The sequence below is a fragment of the Polyodon spathula genome, chromosome 13, assembly GCF_017654505.1.
Source record: "Polyodon spathula isolate WHYD16114869_AA chromosome 13, ASM1765450v1, whole genome shotgun sequence".
Classification (NCBI taxonomy): domain Eukaryota; kingdom Metazoa; phylum Chordata; class Actinopteri; order Acipenseriformes; family Polyodontidae; genus Polyodon; species Polyodon spathula.
Window position 1 is genome coordinate 6,641,622 of NC_054546.1, and position 16,634 is coordinate 6,658,255.

The 16,634-nt window shown below is 37.4% G+C and overlaps 1 protein-coding gene across 3 annotated transcripts in view; it reads left to right on the forward strand.

Moving 5' to 3' along the window:
* Positions 1–16,634, forward strand: part of grid1b (glutamate receptor, ionotropic, delta 1b) — a 243,479-nt gene that overhangs the window by 205,828 nt on the left and 21,017 nt on the right. For all 3 annotated transcript variants that reach the window (XM_041269542.1, XM_041269541.1, XM_041269543.1), the window contains 3 exons: positions 437–598; positions 3,594–3,713; positions 16,257–16,358. In XM_041269542.1, coding sequence (XP_041125476.1) covers positions 437–598; positions 3,594–3,713; positions 16,257–16,358 — 384 coding nt within the window. The remainder of the gene's footprint in view (positions 1–436; positions 599–3,593; positions 3,714–16,256; positions 16,359–16,634) is intronic.

Sequence of the window (16,634 nt, forward strand, 5' to 3'; positions counted from 1 at the left end):
AAGTATGTTTGCACTGATCTCTACACAGTCCATGCCCAATTAAAACAAATCTTTAGAAAAGTGTTATTCTGACCGAATACGACTATCGACCTGAACACAAAATTCCGGTATGCTTTAGATTTTGTTTTTTGCATAACCTTGTTCAATTATTTATCCACTACTTGTTTGTTTCTGCTTCATTAAACAGAAGGTATATTACGAGTGCCATTTATTTATTTCAATATACCTTAATTTACAGTACTGGTGTAGTAAAGCACTGGAGCTCAATAAAAAGACATGTATGGTAAGCAATGGTAAATCTAACCAGTTTAGACTGTAAAACGTGTGCAGATTTACAATAGTGGAATTTGATGCTGTCTATCAGCAAAGCTGTGGATGTTGCTGTGTTGCGAGTTAACATCTGCTCTGACTCTCTGAACATGTGTGTCTGGTGTAGGTGTCCAATCTGTACCTGTACGACAGCGTGCTGATGCTGGCCAACGCGTTTCACAGGAAGCTGGAGGACAGGAAGTGGCACAGCATGGCCAGTCTGAACTGTATACGCAAATCCACCAAGCCCTGGAATGGAGGTTGGTCCATGCTGGAGACCATACAGAAGGTGAACCTCTTTGCTGAATCTTAGCAGTCAAGTAAACAATCTAGATCACCCTAGATATCCCAAAAAACAGTAATCACTTGGTTATGGACTATGTTGCCATACAAAATGACACAAACTTAATTTATGCAATAAATCAGAGAAAACCATGGAAATTGTTTTCCTTGCTTTTTAACATTATTATATTTGTAATTATAGTGCTATAAAACAAATAAACATGTATTACTCTTATTATAATTTGTTAATACATTATTGAAAGATTACATTGTGTTTGAGTGACTTTCACATATCACATTAAACTCAGGCATATGGCATACATACTTTTGATTGTGATCCTTGCAACTTCTATTTTCAAGGGTGTCCAAGGGACCAGCCAGCAAAGTTAAATGAATCCTCTTTCTATTCAAAACCAAACACCAGGAGATTATTAATTAGAATTACAAGTTGTCACATTCACCAGACAGTCCATTAGTCTTTTCTGAAATGCAATGAGACAGAGAAGCATCTTCGGGTCAGAGAGGAGTCCATGATTGAGGAGCCCGATTGCAAAAATAATTTCGGCACTACTTCCAAATATGCGAGATCACCAATTGAACGGCTGATGAATTACTGTTGGTGGGGCAACCCTGTAAACACTCACCTCATTCATTAACACTGAAGATTCTGTATCAATTCCAAAAGAATGTTCTATACAGATAATGCATTCTATATGCATTCAAATGATAGAAATTAGTGAATCCATCAAGATTCCTATGAATTAACTGCCAGTATGTTAAAAGTGTGACCTTCCATTAGGATTCTTTATAACCATGTGGCAGGCTGGCAAGTGGATAGAGGCCCAGAAACATTCTGTAGTTCAAAAAAATTATTCTATTATAAATACACAAAAATCAAACACCACAAACACCACAAACACCACAAACACCACAAACACCACAAACACCACAAACACCACAAACACCACAAACACCACAAACACCACAAACACCACAAACACCACAAACACCACAAACACCACAAACACCACAAACACCACAAACACCACAAACACCACAAACACCAACCTGCTTCCTCAGCTCCCTCCTGCTAAATGAGAAGCAGAGGCCTCCTTTTATGTCAGGTGGCTGGGCGCTGATTGATCGTTAATTAAGTTAATCATTTAATCAACTAATCAACCCCAGCCACCTGAACATAATAAACCCAGGCAGGTAGGGGAAATTAACCCCATCCCTGCCAGTTTAAAAAGGGCAGAGCTTTGCTCTGCCACACCATGCTATATAAACTCACAATGGGGTGAAAGCTGAGTGGGGGAAAAAAAAAATCTTATATTTGACCATTAATACAAGCTTGTTTTGCAAGTAAAGATTTGCCAAACTTTTATAGACACTCTCAAACTGGAATAAATAAATAAATACTAATAATATTACTAATAATAATAATACTAATAAACTAATAATAATAATAATAATAATAATTAGGACACTCGTTGAACATATTAACAAGAATTGAAGTACAACAGTTTGTTTTCAAGTCAGAAGCTGATTGGAGAAGGCATTTATTTGCCTGCAGGGTTTAATAGTTTTCTTTGTACCTCCTCCGTTCACAGTAAATCGGCAGCCTTGGGAGTCACTCAAATTTTGTGAACCTCTGTTTCAAAATAAATAGAAAAAAAAAAAGATACAAATGTTTGATGTTCGATAGCATGTGAAACCTCCCAGACGAGGGAGTCAATTTAGCTGTCTCTGGGGCCCGCATGGCTAGTGTGCATCATTTACTTGTAGCGCGAGGATGATATTCCATCAGCTTTGAGGTATGCAGGGACAGGAGAATGTTTCTGTTCAATTTTATGCCCTTTGAAAATTGTATGAGCCACACACTTGAGTGGAAATGGCACACTGGGGGTACTTAACCTTTTATCACATGGACACATCCCATCTTATTATTATTATTAGATTTTTGCTGAGGGACAATGATATAATACAGTTTAGACATGGTGCCACGAAGTATCACTAGCACTATCCCTCAAGACCACTTTTCGGAGATAAAGCTTTCCTCTCCCCAGTGGAATGTCCTACACAGAAATGTATGCAGTCCACTGATTGCCATTTTTTAAAAAAATCAAAGGCATGGGAAACTCAGGTCATTGGGGGGGACATTTTTACACCAGAATGATTCCATGAAGAAGTTACCTGTTTTAGGTTCAATTAAACAATGGGGAACATGACAAAAAAGTTGAAACAAAGATGTGGTCAGGAAGGACCAGATATGCTTCCAAATGTATAAGTCCTCAATAAATTCGAAAGTATGATTCTCCTCTTTACATCCAGCCCCCCCCCCCCCCCCACCCCAACGAGAAGACAATGCTATAAATCCTTCTACAGAACTATCAATTCATTAATTCTGCTGTCCTCATACCAGACTGCTAGGTGCTAAACCGTTCTCCCAGTGGGGTAGTAAAGCTGTGACTTGAATATCGTATATCGTGTTGTGCAGGGAGCTGTAGACAGTACCTGAGGACTGAAATAAATATTTAAAGAGAATTTTAATGTTTAGGTCAATTTGTGTTTGTCAGTTCCCAGATGCATTAAGCATCTAAGTATTAGGGATGGGGATCCTTTAAAAAACAAAAACAAAAGGAAAATTACATTTAGTGCAACCTGAAATGTCCTAAACTAACCGCTTTAGAATTACTTTGAAGATGCGTTTTATTCTCCGGAGAAACTGCCGTTGTTACTGCAGGTATAGTTTTGTTAAACAGTACTGTGGTTTTAATGTATATTTTGTTTGGATCGAATATTTAATGTGTTTTTTTTTGTTTGTTTGTTTGTTTGTTTTACTACGGCTCCCTCCTGCCCTGGAATTCTCTTGCAGCAAGGCCTGACCTCACATTGTGCCATCAGAACAGTCTATAGATGTTCGGAACCGGTGTGCTCCATATTTTCTTTATTTTCTCCCCAATTCCTAATGCTTTTTGGAATGTGTGTTCTGAATTGCGCAGGGCCGGATAAGCGGGCTCACTGGCGTGGTGGATTTCCAGGATGACGGTTACAATACTCACGTGCAGTTTGAGATCCTTGGAACTAGCTACAGCGAGACCTTCGGCAAGGACGTGCGGAGGGTGAGTACATAGCACTCATGCAAATGTACATGCTGTGGGTGTGGGAATCCATCCCCAGCCCTCCTAACATACAAACTGCTTACCACAATGCAACACATACAGTACATAGGCATTAAAACACTAGTGCTGAAGATGAAACAAGGTTGTTAACGAACTGCGCATTGAAAAAGTAAAATGTTTTGGGTTTCGCTCAGTTGTGGGCTCCAGGTAATCTGACAAAATGGGGAATTTGCTTGAGAAAAAACCTGCTAATTGTTACCCTACATTCTTGAATGGTGCATTGCCAAACAATCACAGTGGTCATTACTGTGATAAACTAGCTTGTAACAGTCTATGAATATACCTGTGAAACATGAATAAAAACACGCTAAAATTAACTCTACATTTTTTATGACTAACTGTATCTTTCCAAGCCTTCAGTAAAACTAATGTTCAATAATTGATACACAAAAATAACTTTACAAATAATGGAGCTGAAAAAATATGTTATACATTCTCACAGGCAATTGATTTTAATACAGGATTGGAAGACTTTCAAATGTCTTCCAATCCTGTATTAAATGTCTGAATTTTTAAATGTTAGTATTAGACCAGCCTAGGGGTATTGTCCTACCAGACAAGAAAAAAAATCGAATACCATTGCACTGCTAGTAAGTTAATGGCCACAACGGGATACTTAAGCCTGATCTCAGTAGCTTTTATAAACTGGGTGGAAAGCCTGAAGTTGCTGTGAAATATTTACAGCCAGTTGCAAAGATTGCTAAAGGGATATGTTTAGTATATTTACTGATACCATGATGAGAACTTACTTTTAGTTTTTTATAAAAGTAGCACATATAGAGTAGGAATAACATGGCTTCTCCTTTATTGGTTGATCTTTATGCTTTCGCCCCCCCCCATCCTTCAGAACCACTTTTTTTTGCACTCCGACTGGCAAGGGATGACATCATGATTTAGTTAAATTTAGATACCGATGAATCCTTTTTGAATTTTACGAACTCTACTAACAAACAGTTTCCAAATGTGGTGATATAGATCGAATGTCACTGGGATAATCCTGATTAACCTGGTTTTTGGTTTTTGGTAACTAATTTGCAGAGTACATAGTCCCATACATCATTCCAATATCTCTCTGTATGCCATTAATAAGCAATCGCACATCAATATTATGCAAAGATTATTTTTGGAATAGATTGATCTGTTGTGTGTTGGGGGGGGGGTCTTTTGAAGTGAAAAATTGGTCAGTGCATTGACTCCACTTGGCATTGCAGCTACTACAGTACATGAGAGAATTACAGGGTATATAAAAACACAATGGCCATCATTCTGGTGCTTTCTGTAGCACTCAAGGACACACAGGCTCAGCATTCAGATTGTCAATGGAGTTACAATGCTATCTGTGTTTCTCAAAGCGGGGTAAACAGCATCTGTAAGATAACCAATTCCGCTATTTAAAGCAAGTTGTTTATGTGCAGTGCCCATTCGTAAAAATGATTTCGCCTTATTAACCCTGTTGAAAGACATTAATATATAACCTTACAAAAGTCATTCATAATTGTGTTTTCAAACCATTCAGTCCCTGAGTTACTCACTAGATCCGTAGTTTCCTAATAAACGATAATGCTTTATTGAGCAAGCCATAGATAAGTATTTCATTGGTATGCAGTTACCCACTCACTGACGTTCAGTTATATATAAATAAACAATACATACATAGGAAATGTAACCATATGAAAATGACAAGATACAGCATTAGTATTTTTATGTCTTAAATATTTGTTGAAGCAGAAAACCAAGTCTTAATAAACAGGGAATGTGAGCACAAAATTACAATAACATTGGCTTGTTTGTTAACATGTAACTAAACTTAAATCAGACTGTAATTAAATAAATAATTATTAATGCCACATAAAATAAAGTGTTACCATATAAGAGGCAGAAACCATTATGGGATTTTACCATAGTAAATTTGCATAGTACTTTTGCAGTTTGCACCATGGTTATACTATGCATTTACCATAGTTTACCATGCTTTACCATGCTTTTAGTATGGTTTATTGCACTTTGCTATGCTTTTGCTATGGTAAATGTATTCAAGCATATGGACCTGGCAGGTGACAGAATCCGTAACTGCAGTGTGTCACACAACACTGTACATGGCACCCGTGTTATCACCTTTTAAGTCGAAAGAGAACTCATGAAAACATCATACAAATAAATATAAGACTACAGCTCTTGTATTGGCAGAACCAAAACATATCAGCATGTACCAGGATATGTGTCATTATTACTATTTTAATAATTGTTGTTTTTGCTGTTCTTCTTTTCTATTTTCAATTCGATTTCCTTGAAAGAATAACAAGCCAGTAATTATAACCCAGACAAAGCGGTCTGTTTTGCAGGATGCATGGGCTGTCATTGTGGTCTGCTAGCCGATCCTTCTTTGCAGGGTCTTTTGCTGTTAACAGACTGCAATTAGTTTACAGGCAGGGAACACAGAGCAACCAGCGCAATCACTCATAGGCAAATATCTCAAGGCTGCCACCAGCATACAAATTGCTAATGTGTGTGTGTGTGTGTGTGTGTGTGTTTTTTTTTTTTGGGGGGGGGGGGGGGGGTGGGGGTTTGTACATGATTACACACCAATGGCAGTCAGTCTAGGATGAATTTAAAGACATGCATTTCACTTCAGTTTCACTCCCTGGCTTGACTCAATATCAGTATTTAGATATTTTACCATATCCTATTCCCTAAGCAATATGGTCTAAAGCTGACACTTTTCATTGGCATTTGTGATTTTTTTTTTTTTTTTTTCAGTACTTAAGGAGAGGCATATGTGAGCGCAGGTATGGCAAGCATGCCTGTGCTATATAATTAAATCCACTTTTTGCAATTGTTCCAAGGGGTTTCAGTTTGTTAATAATCTTTCATGTTGCCCACCAAGGTGAAAATGAGCTTGTTGGACCCTGACTGAGCTTCAGGTCACTCTAATTGAGCTCAAAAAATCTCAGTCAATTGCTGAAGCACAACTGGACTTTGAAGGATCCATGTCCATTTTAATTGGACAGTTTTTATTGTAACTGGTTCCAATGTAAATAGATGGTGACTTCTGCTTGACAGAAGGACTTTGGTATAGCCTATGGTGGATTTGCACAAGTTGTTAAAGCTTTTATGGTGACATGAATGTGAAGTATAACACTCCCAGACTTTGCAAATAATACAATGTGATATGAGCATGGTAGTTGATTCCCATGTGTGGGCACTGAGCAGAGGAGCTGCTGTACACCCCCTCCAGCTGAGACCAGTTGTCTCTGCACACCCCAGCTCTGAAGAGATGGCTCGATGTGGCTGTTAAGATTACTAGGTGAAGGTAGGAAAAATTTAATAAAGATTGAAATGCAATTTCCTCCTTACCAACTATTGCATTTGTCTGCCTGTCTTACTGTCTTAGAGTCGTCTCTTGCTTGCTCAAATGGCCAAATAAAACAAATGTCACAGAAACAGATTGCCATGATGCTCTCACCATACTAGAATTCTATGCCTGTATATCCTCTAGTGCTTTTTATACTAGTGTGATCAATAAATGGACCTGATAATAATAATAACAAATATGTCCCTACTCCAGGGTACATGTGACAATGATGCTACACCTTGGATAGGCTATGCCACAAACTGTTTGTACAACCTGAGAAAACTTGATCCTCAGATTTCCAGATCTACTTTCCACTAGAAATGTCACATTATATATAGTAAATAAGACTGTAAGAGATCTGATAATACAATTCATTCCACTCACGAGCCAAACACTCAAATATCTATTTTTGGCTAAGCCTTGCTCTATCTCTCATAGACATCACTCGAGAAATAGATTTTTTTCTACAGTGTATGGCTAATGGCAAGCTTGTCATTTCCTTCCGGGAGTCATCGTATTCAGTGATGGTTGGTATGACAGAAACATTGATGTCCGCATTGGCCTAATAAAGGCAGGGTTGCAGAATTAATTAACCATGAAGCAGTTGACCTTGACATGAGCTGTAATCATAATTGTCTGGAGCACCATTTACATATTAACCTTTTAAAGTGAAGCAAGGACAATCTTTGTATTAAAGTATTAATTATACTTGTGATAATTACCTTCATCTATCTTTTTTATATATAAAAACCTAGTTTGTTTTGATATGCACAATATCATGGAGCCTAAACTGCTGTCGTTGAAAGTTCATTGTCATACACAGACAATGTGTAGATATTATTAGTTGTTGTTGTTATCTTATTTTGTTTGGAGTCTATAGAAAGTTTATAGAACATATATGAAATCCCAGTGGCACTCTGCTAAAGAATAAATCTCTCCTCCCGAGAAGGAAAGGAAAAATCTCTTCCCAGCTGACAGTGTGATGAAGTCGGGGACTGAGGAAACGTTGCGGTGACAGGTCTGCACTGTAAAAATGTACCACTGTGGGTATTTTCATTGGTTTATTGAGGAGATACAGACCCTGCAATGAATACCAGTAATTTAAGACAGGGTCCCTAGTCGGAGAATACGTGAGCCATGATAAAGCATACAGACCTACCTCGCCCATAAACTGGAGCCCACATTGTCATAGAACAGTGAGCTGCAGCTGTAACAGACAGCATGCACTGCCACCTTCAGGAAATTATGTACAGATTGGCAGTGAGACAGGGTTATTCTCTAGCCTTCACCTCTAAATGCATGCATTTGAATCAGTCTCAGGTCCCAAGTAAAACAAATTTGGTGATCTTAATCTAAACTCGTGGACATTAGTGTCCATTAAAGGTCAGGTTTAAGGTGTGCCGACATCATAGGTGTGAGCTCCCGTTTTCCCTCACCTTTCATGAAATAGAGACTGCCGTGCGCAAACATGGGAAAGTGAATCCAGCGGAGCACAGTGAAATCTTTAACCAGCCTTAAAAATCTTACCGCTTGATGCAGCATTTCAATCCTTAAATACATGAAAATTTCACTGCTACGTGTTTATTGTAGGGTGTACATGGCCCATGTAAGCCCATAATTAAGTAATGTTCTTTTTTTGCTTGATAATCTAAAATGTTGTGTGTTGCCAAAAGGTGTGCATTTAAAATCAATATAGACAACTGAAGTAACAGACAATAGTATCCTTTGAAACCTTGTCGCTTTGCTCCATTAAATCGCAGTGAAGTTGCTTTTTTGCCAGCGGTGCAGTATAATGGAAATGCTGTTTAGTGTTTTATAAAACCGCCACACAAAAACAGAAATTGCAAGGTTTCGATGGCATAACCGGGTTTTATTGTGCATAACCATGGTTAATTCAAAATATGTTAAAGTGCAGAGGCATAGCAAGCTGTAGTTTACTTGTCGCTACAAGACATTTAGCATTTGAATTGGACATGTATGACAATAAGCCTGAACTCTTGTGTTCATATGCTGCAAGCTCATCTAAAGTAAATCTCCTATGAAGCTAACAGTGAGAAGTGTGAACCAACCATGTTCACCGTGACATGATATTAATTAACTGAAACCCCTTGGAGCAAAGGGTTGGGGGATCACAATATAGTAATTAACCATTAATTACCTATTACCAACCAAAAGCACTCTTGTGTTAATGAGCTTGTAATGCTTCATAAACATAAAGAGCTTGATTCACAAAGTTGTGTTTTTTTTCTGAAAGTAAAAAACTCCAAATTCAAAATTGTAACGACAGAGTGCTTATAAACCCCTAAATTAAATGTATGGATTGTTTATTGCTGATTTGGCAACTTTATTTGGTGCATGATCTGGTTTAAAATGCTTTTAGAATAGCAAAAAAACATTTTCTCTTCTCTTCCAAAACCTAGCTGCCCCTGTCTTCATATGCACGTTATTCTTTTTCCTGTAATAGCCAAGCTGTCTCTTTTCATCTGCCATTACACAGTGCTCATTATCACCAGTGTTTAAAATTAAACCAAACAATATTAGCAGTGAAAAGGCAACTGTGAAAATGATTTAGATGCCTAGGATCCCTATAATGGTTTTAAATGAATCATAGCACTTTAATTGTGTATAAAAATAGATCCACATTTGTGAAGTATTACCCGCTCTTGAGGTATGGATTTGCTATTTGTTAGAGATGCCCTTGTATTCTGTTTTGCTGTTTTGTAATCCTTTCTAAACTTGTACTCTTGTTTGAGTGTCCAATCACAGTCCTTGACTGTCATTCAACTATAGGTTTAACAGATCTAATTATTATATATTACTTCAGGGTCTGGATGGAGGTTTAATTAGTTCATTTAAAACATTTTGAACAGGGTTGGTGCAAAGACCAGGAGTGGATGGGCCAACTTTTGCCACCCCTGGTGTAGAGACATGCTTGGAACAGCACAGAGAGACTGGTCCACGGTTGCTTTCCCCAAAATACATTTCATAAGTGGATAAGAGAGGTTTAACGTTGCCATTTGAAAATGTAGTTACCTTGTCTGTGAGTCTTTGTTTAAATACTGGTAACTCAAGCAGGCCTCCCACCAAAAGTTGTAAGAGCTCTGCCTCTCTTCGCTTTCCTTTCCAGGTCACAAGAACAGAAACAGTGTTTTAATACATCCCTATACAAACACCCACTGTGTGCTAGCTCATAATATATTTACAGCAACTCCTCGGCAGGCTCCCAAAAGAAACAAATCTTTCCCTAATAAGCGTGTTTGGTACTGTGCATCTCCAAGGCAACCAGCCATGAGCTTACTTTTTCATAGTTGCCAGCATATATTTACATTCGTTGATGTTCCTGACTTCTAAATTTGTACACACACAGTTATTAGTATTCACAGACTGGAAACATGTTGTGTTTGTTTTGGTGGTGGTTGGCAGGGATGGGGTTAATCCCCAGTCTGCCAAGATACATGTGAGAATGTGGCTGGTCTTTAACGAGGTAATTGGTGCTAAGTGGGAACAGCCACAGAGTATGAAGCTCTATTAGGGAGGACCACCAGGGAGCTGGTAACAGAGGAAGTGATGTGTGGAGAACAATAGAAGTGAAGACTTTCCCCAGCCTGGTTAAATTAAAAGTTTTGGTTTATTTTTATTTAGATTTTGTGCCTAATAAAAGTGTGCAACCACACTAAAGCTTACAGTTCTGTGTCTTGGTCTACTTTAAAAGGGCACAAATGAACCTGAGCCGGAAGGCTTTGTTACAGTCTATCTATCTATCTGTCTATCTATCTATCTATAACAAAACTCACTATTAAGACACAATCAATAAAGAAATTAATTTTCTTCTTCAGGTATTTCTAGTGAATGAATATCATGATTGATTAGAATCCTTCTGATTCTCCTTGGATATAGAGCTGTTTGTTGTTTCTCAATTCTCTGTGCTATGAAAGGCTCTATATACAATAAAGATTGATTGATATAAAACACCCTGCTGCTTCCACGATATCTTACATGAACACACACCTGCAGCACATTTATCATGAGCATGAAAAAAATTACAATTGTAAAATAATGGTAACCGTGGGCAAAGCCATGTTATTGAGTAGTGTGCAGCGAAGAAATCTATGACATTTCAAGATTGGGGGAGGATGTGACAGAGCTGGCTGCTACCACATTGATTAATTCAAAAACAAGTTTTGGTGCTTTGCATAGCTTTAATGCAATCCTCAGCCAGACCATTATTCTTTAGTCTCTGTTTTACACACCCATCCATAAATATAACATGTCTTTTGTCTTAGTCACGTATATTTTTTATTTGTAAAATATAATTAGTAAATATGTAGGCAGCATACAGTTCTACTTAGTCAACATTTTTGATGACATGGTTTCTCATAGTTTTACTTTACAATTTATTATGTAGCGTTTGGAATTTTCGATGGATCAATTTAAAATAGGCTTGTGCTACCAATTTAAAAAAACACACTAGCATCTTCCAAAACACTATCGTTTCCTTGGCTAGTACATACTGCAGTATGCTACAGTTTAGGAAACCATAGTCTTTTTGGATGGGCAAATAGCCAACGTGGTCGCGCAAGCCCTCATTTATTTATTTATTTAACCAGGAGATTTACCCCTTGAGACTGACTCCTCATTTACAAGGGGGTCCTGGAAAAAAAAGGACAAGAGCAAAGTACAAACAACACAATAAAAACATGTGTGGTTCAAATGTAATCAGCTGCATACAGAGATCAAAGAACAAAATAAATAAAAAATACCTATATCTATTTGTTAATGTAGACTGAAGGAGAAGCATTGGCAGGAGGTTCTAAGCAATTCCTTTATATGATCTTTTAAAAACCGTTGAAAGAAAGCTTATCAAATCCTCTTGCCACTGGATGACAAGTTCTTAGTAAGCTGTGATCAGCCAGTGACACACACGTCATGTGCTTTCTGATTACTGCTTGGTGCTTCATAGTCCTCTGATCTTCTGTAACATCCATGCCTATGCTGTTGAATTTAACTGTATGTACCTCATTTATGATTTGCCATGCTTCATTACACTCCCTTGACTGTCCTCTTTCCCTCTGGACATTACGGGCTCAGTGTTGTAATATTTTTTGTCTCCAGTACAATAACGGACCACATGTTTACCATCTGATCTGAGAAGGAAAGAGAGATTCTCTAGTTGTAAGAGGGAACTGAAAGTTGTGCTACTCTGAAACCCGAATTCATCACATGAATATCTGTCTGTATTTAGTATGAATTTTTTTTTTTTTTTTCATATGCTGTATAAAGAAGGTACCATCTTCACAGTTGTCACCAAGCAATTATGCAATTGAGCAACAAGAACTTGACTGAAGCTCAATCCTACTAAAATGAAGTTAGTATATAACAGTGGTTCAGGGATGCGTCAGCTTGTTATGATTAGTATTGTGTGTATTAATCTGAGACGTTCTTGTGGACTCTGAGGAATAATGTTTTCCACTTGTTGCCGTCTGTGAGTGTGCATTGTATTAAATTGCTCTATGTAGTAATTATCCGTTTAATTAAATGAGAGTTGCAACATGTCCAATAGAGACATTGGTGAAATGTCAACACACGTGTCAGAACAAGCCTAGGGAACACAGTGAAACGTAGCTGTGCACCGTAATTGAGTGCAAGGTTATAAGCAATTTGAGTGGTTGTTAAGTGTTTGTTTTTAATTGTGAAAAAAGACACATCCTGTAGCATATCATGTGCCATCTTATTTGATAGTGAGTTATTTACGAGAAACCAAGTCAAGCGAGTCATTACCTCATTGTTTACTGAAAAGAATACAATCAGCCTTAGAAATAAAGTAAATTAAGTTATTTTTAATACATTATATTGTGAAAGGGTTTATTTTCATTCATTCAATTAGCTCACAAAGGGTTCCTGACAGTAGGCATCCATGACAGCATTTATTTATAGAACTCACAGTAGGAAGGAGACACTTAATATTGAATAAAGCTATCAACTTTCAAGGTTCAGAACATAGACGAGAGCCTAGTTTCTAAAAATAACCTGTTGTGAAGCTGCAGGATTTTTTCCTTTTCTTTTATTAATGTATTTTCCCTCATTCTGTCCTTTTTATTACATGTTCTTGTTGTGAATCAGAAGACACACAGCCTAAGAAACAACAGAACACCCTCCATTTGTACTGCAGTATACTGTGCATAGATCTGGGTGATTTGCTGTGTATTGATACCCTGCCTTCTAAAAGTTTAGAAGTTCTCCAATGCTTTTCCAAAAGTTTTACTATGAATTTACTATTTTAAAATGTGGTTTAACATGCCTTTTGGGGGATTACAATGCTCAATCCATTAAGTAGTGCCGTTGTCCTCATTTCAGGACAAGCTACTTTGTAATTTTATAACTCAAATCTACCTGTTATTTAAATTTTCTCTTTAACTATATTGTTATGATAAATCTAATTTTGTAAACTGCAAAAGTCTAAATGTAACTGTTAATTCTGCAAATATCGCCCTTCAGATGATTTTATGATGGCTCGATGTAAAGTAAGAAAGTTTCCTACCCACAGTGATGATAAAGCTCAATTGTGTATTTTCTAGTTTGGGTAGTGGGGTCAAATACATGCACATATTCCTTGAGTGAGGCCTAATTGCCTTCATGTGGAGGAGTGAATCGTCTTTGAATCATTATTAATGTCTGTATAATCTAAACAACAACAATTCTGAAGACATATAGATGCTCCTTAGTAGTTATGTATCATTACACATCCAAAATCTTTGGATGTCTAGAGCCATCCAACCTATATGTAACATCTACGCATCTATGTTTATTTAAGATAGCTGTACTAATATTTTGGTACTTAAAAAAAAATGCTGGTTACTTAATAGTATTTGCCTATTTTCAAATGTATCTCCATTTCAAAGCTATGATCAACTTGCCGTTGAACCTTAATGATTTGGGTTCTCACTTATTTAGCTACATACGTAGCTACAGCTTTGTTTGAAGGCCTTCAAATAAAGATGTTGTTCAAGCAACGTTTTGCTCATGAGACAAGGCTGGGCCATCTTTTGGATCCAGAGTGAGTAACAGCCAGTGAACGTTAAGCGAATGGTGACAGTGGGAGCAGTGGGATATTTATTAAAGCATGCTCTATCTGGTGTTCTGTGGAGCATGTTGCCATTTGTTTTATATGTTGGTAATGTCTGTTTTTGAATTCCTTTTATTTATTTTTTATTATTGTTAAAGGAAGCTGTTCCAGGTACAATTAATTTCTTTCTTTCTTTCCAAAAGAGGATGTTTAATATGGCCACAGCATCTGCATGACTGTCTTTTCTGACTAAAGTTCTACTGAACAGACATGAATCCATATAGGTGCCCTTCTGTTTGGTCTGGGGAGTCAAGCTCATGTTTTACCAATTAGTCATTGCTTGGTAGCTGTTCATTATGTCACCCATCAGCTTGTAAATATCTTTCCGGCTATACATGTTGACCTTATGTTTTAGTAAGGTATTAGTCCAGCCTTCAGTCAAGCTCTGGATATTGTTGGGGTTTTTTTTGTTGTTTTTTTTTTGAGCTTTAAGCAAATAAGTTCTGTAATAGGTCCTCTGATACAAATACATTTACAACAACAGTTTAATATAATTCAGTGCAACTCTGTGACTATAGTGCGTGCTGCATAATAAACCACAACACTTTCCCAGCTACTCATAAGGTGCCACAGTTGTAGTGAAGTTTTTATTTTATTTTGAAGTAACACCAGTTTTGATGATGCAGTGACATATTTATGTATTTCTTACTTCTATTGGGGCGCTGCTGTAAGGGGAGAGGTTAATGATAACACTCTGGCGTACCTGAAATAAAACATGTTTGAGAACCCTGTTGAGGCCACAAGGGTGTTTTAAACTTTCAAAAATTCAGCAGGTGAGAAGAATGCATTAGTTAGGAAGTCTGTGATATCCATACCCAAACCAAGCAGCTCTTTAAACAAATCAGTGTAGGTTTAAAAAGCAGGACTGGGTATGGGGACAGATGCCTTTTTATATAAAGAAGTTGTCTCTGTTACCAGGCAGTTACACTTTTTATTTGGATAACCTTTTATTTTCATAAGAAGACTAGTTAACGTGTGTAATATGTATAACTCATGTGAAAAACATATTAGTTTTTTACATAAATAAAAACAACTCTGGTAACTTATTACTGTCATTAAGATGATTTAAAAAGACTTGATGTGTTTGATTACTACTGGCTTATTTACGATCTTCAGCTTACATGAGTGTGTGCTCTATACAGCACTGCTTCATTCAGCTCCCTGTGCACACAAGACAGATGTTTGGAGCTTGAGTAAGTGTATATTGTGCAGACAAAGTTATATACACTATATGTATCCATTGCTGTTACAAGGTTACTGATATCATTATTGCTGTAGACAGTTACATGCTGGTGGTGGTGGTGGTGTTAACCCTCACATGACCAATAAATGGCAGGTTTTTTTTTAAGACTTTGTGCCATAGATCCTCAGCATGTAGCATTAAATATACTATACATTGATGGATGCAGGCCTCAGCCCTGTAGCAGATAAGATAATATCACATTAAATCCTGTCTGTTTTACTCTCATTGAGTGTTTACAGCAAGAAATAATGAGATATTTAATCTATTATTAAGAGAATAATAATAATTAAAAAAAAAAACTGTGTGTGTGTATATATTAATATGTTAATCGGAGCAGTCCTAAGATAGACAAATAGAGATAGATAGATAGATTTTTTTTATTCTACATTTTAATAGGCAAATGGAATCAAAACTTTATAGCTCACAAGCTCGTATGCTCGGGGGAACGGTTCAAGTTTAAACAGAAACGGTTCTATCTGTATTTGGTGTTGAGTTGGGTAAACCATTAACATAACTATTCTACATGGGTCCCTTAGTGGTTGCGTCTTCCGTCACTATTTAATTGTGCTTGTTTACCAAGTTATAAACTACCTTACTCACTAGTCGTTTTTTCCCCCAAACTTGCCCATCCCTATAAGAAACCAGTGATTGCATGAGCCAATCTCTAATTCACTGGCTCACCCCACAGCAGGTGCAGGAATCAAGGACTTCCAGCTTTTTGTGTAGAGACTACAGAGTGACTCTCTCTCTTTGGTTTTCTGACAGCTGGCGACGTGGGACTCCACCCGGGGATTGAACGGGAGCCTCCAGGAGCGGCGGCTTGAGAGCGACATGCAGGGAGTGACCCTCAAAGTGGTGACTGTGCTGGTAAGAGGAGCATTCACACTGTGATAGACCAGTAAAATCTGTGGCAGGGCAGCAGGCATAGGGCTAGATTCAGTAAAGTTCACAATGCTTATATACGGCATACATAAAATGCCATACATCAAATTGAAGTGCAGGTTTAGTAACAAGAATCCAAGCAAGCAGTGTAAGAGCACATACAATACCATGTATTGGAATTGATCGATAGTATATCAGGTGAAAATGGAAAAAAGAACTGTGCTGCTTGTTTGTGGGTTATACTATTTTATAAAGTTATAA